General features: G+C 45.6%; 1 protein-coding gene across 1 annotated transcript in view; it reads left to right on the top strand.

The window, feature by feature from the left end:
- Positions 1-406: 406 nt before the first annotated feature.
- igsf11 (immunoglobulin superfamily member 11) overlaps positions 407-7,500 on the top strand; it is a 98,220-nt gene continuing 91,126 nt past the window's right edge. The window contains exon 1 of the mRNA XM_056612189.1: positions 407-940. Coding sequence (XP_056468164.1) covers positions 880-940 — 61 coding nt within the window. The 5' untranslated portion in view covers positions 407-879. The remainder of the gene's footprint in view (positions 941-7,500) is intronic.

Genomic DNA, 7,500 nt, shown 5'->3' with positions numbered 1-7,500 from the left:
CTCCGATACTTGGTAGTGGATTAGGTTTAGGATTAACCCTAACCCTATTAAATAAAGTCTACAATAATTCCTTAGTTAAAATGACCAGCATTATTAAACTTGAACACCATTTGTGAATGATACACGAATAGTTAAATGTTAATTAATAAAGTTAATTATCATTACTGCATAAACGTACTTAATTGTTAATTCATGTACCTTTATTGTAAAAGGTTACCAATGGTCTTTCTTTTCCTCTTCCCATCTCTCCACTGTGCATTGTGAGGTATCCAGTAATTCAATCCTCGCCAGGGGGGGCGCTGACGTGTCTCCTCCTCAGTGGCGTCAGCGGTATCCTGGCAACACCAGGTCTCCCTCTTGTCTCAATCAAGCGTTCCAAATAGATTGCTGCTGCAGCGGGTGGAGCGCGAGCCAGCGACGGCAGACCATGGCGCACAGGGCGCGTATGAGAGTGAGCAACCCGAAGAGAAAAGACACTTTCCAATGTTGTGTCAGTTAATGTAATGATAACTACAACCAGTCAGCCACGGATGATTTTGTGATTGAGTTGAGTGGTGACCGGGGAAATGCCGAACGGTGTTAGGAAGCGTGTGTGGATGGAGCAGCAGCAGCGGTGGAGGAACTAACGGAGAACTATAAGAGAGGAGCACAACACGAGCGCAGAACAAGTGAACCGCTCTCATCGCGGAAGGACGGAGAACTTTTGAAACATTTTACGCGCTTTCTTCTCGCGCATGCTTGGCGGTTGATATCTGCTTTCACGTATGCCGAGGCGCGGGGAAGCTTCTTTCAATCCGACGACACACTGTGAGAGAATACATTTGAACTCAGCGAGGAGGTGATACTGAGTCCCAGAGACTCACTGAGCCACTAGGAACCATGTTGAAGTTTCATAACTCGGACCTTTGGATAGCCTGGATTGTCATTTTTTGCATGGAGGGTAAGTTTTCCGTTTCCCTACAACTTGAGTCGCAGCTCTCGTCTCTAGGCTACTTGTTCCACAGTGCCCTGTTCACTGGAAGAATGCAGTATGTTTACTGGGAGCATGTAGTATATTTACTGGAAGCATGCAGCACCCTGTGGATTTTTGCACAATTGTACTATTTTTTATTAAGTTAAATCCCATTCCTTTCCTATAAACCACTTTTTAATTCATTACCAATGGTCTTGTTTGTCAGTATTTTCCAAACAGATGTAGGCCTTTACTCTATCTACAATAACATGAGAAAAAAAAAATATATCGTGCCAACGTCATCTCCAGATCCCATGAAGCCGTGTGATCCCCTCCTCAACATGCGTGATTCTGCTATCCCGGGCATCTCCACACAAACCAAAGCACTACAGCATGGTCCTTCTGCACTTCTCAAGAAGAAGACGCACTTTTAATTGCTCGAGGGAAAACAAATTAATCCCGTAACTTTGCGAGCAGGCTACGCTGTCATGGTGCCGGGGTCCCACCAGTGTGGTGGGACGTCCGGGTGATTTGAAATAGAAACGGGAGCAGACGGTGTAGGGCTGCGCCAGTAATCCCCGCGATTAAGAGGAACACGGTGCATGTGACACAACACAGACCTCGTTATCAACAGTGAGGCAGCGATTAGGGAGCGAAACCTATGGGATCTACAAAAAACATACGATAAGGAACATACTATATGTAGCCTACACTATTTTTTAACCACAAGGTTTTCATTTTTAAGGGATGATCTTCGTCTTTTCCTGACGAATTCACTTTTTATTCGCTATATGCTCTTGTAGGCTATTCAATGTGTTTTTTAGACGTGTTTTCCGTCCATGGGAATAAATCAACAATTGTAGTGGAGGAAATAATCAGGCCTTTATCAGAATAAACACTTAAAGTCCCCAAACCCAATTTAGAGGGCCAATTACTTCAGCCTCTCCTCAATTCACGGGCAACTGTACCGAGGTGACATGTCAATTAAAGACACGTCAGCTGAAGAGTCCCACACACTGGGGTACGAGATTGAGTCTACCTCTGATTGCAAGGTGCTTCACTGGAGCGGTTAGTTATGGGCTGCTCGTGCATGGCCGGCCCCCCCTCACTCAGGGGGACTGCGCGCACAAGCCGGTCATAACAATAGTATTGTTTATTTCGCTGAGGTTCTCATTGTTTGGGGGAAAATCTTATTTTTGGACTTTTTGCTATAAACCATTGGACGATTTAAACTGACACCTCAATATATAACTTCTCTGGGTGGGAACAAAAGCAAACTTCAGAGGCAACGAGAGCAGATGTACCATCAAACCTGTTTAAACACACACACACACACACACACACACACACACACACACACACACACACACACACACACACACACACACACACACACACACACACACACAGGTAATTTCATCTGATACATCTACAGGGAGGAGGGCCAATATTCCAGTGAATAACTGCTGTTGGTTTTGCCTGGTTGTATCAGTGTCCTCCTCCACCCCCTGCATGTGGAGCGTGTCACTATTCGCTCCCATTGATCAGGTTATGTAAGCGCTGACTTGGGTTATCGTGTCGTAATGAGCTGCTGGGCCAGGATGGCAGACACCTTGCTTTAGGTAAGACTTCATGTTCCCTGTTTATGCCCTTGGAAAACTCCAAGGTCCACAGTTACCGTCCCTTGATCCTTTTTCTGGTTGTCACAAAAACACACACACACACACACACACACACACACACACACACACACACACACACACACACACACACACACACACACACACACACACACGCACACGCAGGCCCACACATATCCATGCACACATACACACAAAACCATACACAAACACTCACCATGCTATGTGTGTTTGTTGGCCGTATAATACGCAACAGTGTTCAAAGACTTCAAAGGAAAGGGGCGCAGAATACGTGAGAGAGACGTGCTCCCCAATGCTGGGGACAGGAGTTCGGTGCTGCGTGCTTCTCACCGCAGGTGTCCTTGTCACACAGTCAACACGAGCGCTGGACAGGCTGTCTCTCGTGACCGGCTGACAAGCACGCGCCTCCCCAAGCTGAACATTAAAATTGCATCACTCTTTTTTTTTTCCTCCCGCTTGCGGTCGCCATCTTGCAGCTGGGTGAGCACACAGGCACAAGTGGCAGAGTATTCAGAGCCGCCCGTAGAGCGTGAAACCAAAGATAAAGGGCCTGATATAGACATTCTGGGAATCATCGGAATAGGCAATGATTTGGCTCGGTGTTAATGGACCGATTGGATCAGCTTTTGTCTGGACTTTCCCCTGTGCATCCAGTGATACACACTCGCCATTTCAGCAGAATTCAACAGGAGTTGGTTTGTGGCCTCTTAGCTTTTCCATGTAACAACATGATAGACAAGATATGCTTGGAGGGAGGGAACGCTTGCCCAGGATGCCTCTGATGTTTTTTGTCCTTGAGGGACACAAAGCGTTCTTAGTTCCCCACTTGCCCCCGTGCGTTTAAAACTAATCACGGCACTCACATGACATGGGATGTGTGGTTTATGTGCATGATGTCCCTGTCTGCCTTAGGCCCGCATTTAAGATCAGGTTTTCTCTCTCTCTCTCTCTCTCTCTCTCTCTCTCTCTCTCTCTCTCTCTCTCTCTCTCTCTCTCTCTCTCTCTCTCTCTCTCTCTCTCTCTCTCTCTCTCTCTCTCTCTCTCTCTCTCTCTCTCTCTCTCTCATTTCATGATAATTGCATGCTGTGTTTGTGATTCACTATTCTGTCATTTATTATTTTTATATGTTCAATCACCCAGTCGTATATAATGTAGCACATTGGCTGCAGGATCAATACGGTTACCAAGGCACACGTGTGTGTGCATGCTTTTTTACAGGGAGAGGAGGCTTGTGAAACATTTTGCACAATTCAACAAGTCTGACAATCCAGTTATTTTTTACCATTTAACTTTTGTGGAGGTGAACAGAGTTAACTGGAGTCGAGTGGGGATAACAAGTGGCCATGCGGAGAGAGAGTGATGAGAGGAGGGCCTGATTTGTTGGAGAGGTGACCAAGAGCGTTCACAGCTCGCTGAGCCATTTAACTAGGCTCGCTCTCTCCATAATCAAAGCTCATCTTTCAAAGCAAACCTCTTTTTTTCTGCAACTGAAAGCACCTCAAGCACTCGAACCTTTGATGAAAACATCCTATTGATGCAGAACAGATAGTTACCCAAAAAAGAAGTGAAAAAACCCTGTCCACGTCAGTTTTATCTGGCAAATTGATGCGTAAGTAGTGCTTTTTTTTTCACCTCCTCTCTCAGCCGGCTGCTAAAAAGGAGCAGCTGGATATGAGTGTGTTGGACAGATGGAACTTTCCACCTCAATTACTTTTCACACTAAAAATAGACTCTCAAAAAATTATAAGAGCTCTGGGACCGCTTGCAAAAGTGCATGTGAGCGTGTGCATTAATGTGCATGCGGGCGTGTGTACGTGTGCACATGTGTGTGTGTGTGTGTGTGTGTGTGTGTGTGTGAATGACAGAGGCTGAGAAACAACCTCAGATGATGGCAGAGAGACAAGCCATTCCGGGGGATGTGTATGAATAAAAGATAGGCTGAAATTCAGAGTGGAGAGAGAGAGAGAGAGAGAGAGAGAGAAAGAGTGAGAGAGAGTATCTTAAGGACATATTAAGCCCCGCCCATCCCTCTCCTCCTCACCCGAGTCCCCAGACTGCACTGTTGGGTTCAACATCTGTGTTCCCGCCCCAGATCGGGCCAGTGGTCCTTAGGGTGGGGGGGGGGTGGGGGGGGCGGGGGGGGGGGGATGCCTTCAGGGCGGGCAACACCTTTAATCCAAAAAAAGTTACTGAAGTTGAGTTTGGAGTTGAATCGGGACAGGCCCAGAGATGTTGTAGGGACTCAACCGGATGTGCTTCTAACTGGGTCTTGGACGGATTAGAGGTTTGGACCGACCTCGAAATGTGTCCGGGAGGAACCTGTGGGGGGGGGGGGGGGAGCGGTGAGGGAGCGGATGGGGCCAGTGGGCGGTGGTAGGAAGTAACACTATGAGATTAGAAAACTCGCTTTAAAATAAGCGCGTTTTCAGTTTCGCCGTTTGGATTAATCACGGCATGTGGGCTATGCTCACCTCTTTGGCCCCTTCCACTGTGGATGTTAGGTGAGGTATTTGTCCTAATTAGGTAGGATAACAGCCGTTCCTTATGTGCACTAAGAAACGTTCAAGACCACCGTAGACATGCATGATAGATGACTGCAATAATGTTTTTGTTTTTTTTCAGATGTCTTACAGTTGCATAGTAGATGAGCCCATTTATTGTACATAGCAATTAGTCTCCCATGACAATTGGTTGACAAATGTCTGGCAAACAACCCATTGAATAGCAGTTTCTGCATTGACATACACCTTTAAATTGCAATTCAGCTTTACCTTTGTACATGTAATGTGTCTATGCAATGTGAGCGGCATGTCTCTGTATATATTTTTAGAGCTTCTGCTTCATATATTCAAAATATTGTAGAACACATCAGTCATCAAATGACCAACGCCCTAAAACGAAATATCAATGTACTGATATATTCAACAAATAATCGAAAAACAAATTCCATTGATTGCTTCCGTTAATGAGCCGGGCTAATTCACCGTTTGGATTAATCACGGCATGTGGGCTATGCTCACCTCTGTGGCCCCTTCCACAGTGGATGTGAGCGGCATGTCTCTGTATATATTTTTAGAGCTTCTGCTTCATATATTCAAAATATTGTAGAACATCATTCACCAACTCCCCAACGCCCTAAAACGACATATCAATGGACTGATATATTCAACTAATATAAAACCAAATTCCATTGATTGCTTCGGTTAACGAGCCATGCTAATTAGGTTTTGCATCATATGATGTCTCCTAAACAAAATCTGTGGAGTGTGTGTGTGTGATACATTGTAACAATCCGTCAATGTTAGACATGAGGCTGTTTGGGGAGATGTCTACAAGGAATAGGGACTGTGTTTATCCTGGAAAATCCGGAGAAGCTCAAATCAATATTTACGGATATGTGTTTGCTTATGAGTTAGCCTGTGCCACTTGTGGTGTGTGTGTGTGTGTGTGTGTGTGTGTGTGTGTGTGTGTGTGTGTGTGTGTGTGTGTGTGTGTGTGTGTGTGTGTGTGTGTGTGTGTGTGTGTGTGTGTGTGTGTGTGTGTGTGTGTGTGTGTGTGTGTGTGTGTCCATGGCCAAACAATATTGCATCTCTCCAAGGAGGTAGTGTCTCCCTGCCTTCGAATGACCTCATCACCACGCTCCACCACTCACAATACAGTGGGCCCCCTCCCAGGGTTCTCTCAGACTGCAGCTCAGATGGTCGTCTGGGTTCAGAAGCATCTCACAGGAGTCTCGCCGGCTGGCTCACCATCAGAGTCATGGTTCAGAATAACGACAATGCAGTTCATCAGGTTTCAAGCTGTGTTGTTGTGGGTCTCTTTCTTTCCTTGTTTGGTGCATTCATTAAGTAGCATTCAGCATGTGTGCAGTTGTTCCCCCCGTCTTTAGTAGAGTAGCTTTCAGGATGCGTGAGCATCATGCACAGGGCTTGGTTCTAAAAACCTTAATTGGATTATGTTCTAACGTTTTCCCAAGAGTTATGAGTAACCAACTTACAAAAGCAAAAGTGCGATTCATTAAACAATGTCTCATTGTGGCCAAACACTAGAAGCGGATAACCTTTACGTCAACCAGTTTTAGAACTGTGAGTACCCATGAAAAGAACCGTGGTCCCTGGTGAAAAGTTCAAGTAAATACAATTATTGAACGCCTGCGGTGGATTGGGAGTCAGATACAGTATGCCCAACAAATGAGTTTGCAAACACACTCCCTATGTAGTCATTGAATATATATATCACTGCCTGTAAGCCTACTGCCTGATCGTCAGTGACCCAGTGTCGTTAATTCAAAATTGATTTGTCAGTTGATCTGTACCAAAGCAAAATGACCTCGCAGCCATTGATAATCCAAACTGTCCACCCACAAAGCATCCCACCGGCGGACAGCTTCAATATCCTGGACACCCCTCGCCGGAATTATGCACAGAGGCACCATTAGTGGCCCGGGGACATGGTTCTGATCAAATAAGAGAATATTGCGCCGGCTTACGCGACGGAAATTACGAGACTGTTGAAATCCCTATGACTTTGCAATTTACCATAAATTGGCTCTAAAAATGCACTATAGATAATTTCATAAACGAGAAGAATGTGATTTAGAAAATGATTGGCTGTCGCCGGCCCTGCATTGTCTCTCGCTCTCGCTCTCTCTCTAACTCACACGTACTCACTTTTCTCTCTCTCTCTCTCTCTCTCTCTCTCTCTCTCTCTCTCTCTCTCTCTCTCTCTCTCTCTCTCTCTCTCTCTCTCTCTCTCTCTCTCTCTCTCTCTCTCTCTCTCTCTCTCTCAGCTTGTAACGGTTATTGGGGGGCCACAGTGGCATTGGCATTGTTGGCATTACAATTTTAAAAAGCGAGTCACTTGAGGACTTCTATAGTGTATGAATTT

Source organism: Gadus chalcogrammus, chromosome 16 (assembly GCF_026213295.1).
Source record: "Gadus chalcogrammus isolate NIFS_2021 chromosome 16, NIFS_Gcha_1.0, whole genome shotgun sequence".
NCBI lineage: Eukaryota > Metazoa > Chordata > Actinopteri > Gadiformes > Gadidae > Gadus > Gadus chalcogrammus.
The sequence above is the reverse complement of the archived record's forward strand: the minus strand, read 5'-3'. Positions and strand labels throughout refer to the sequence as shown.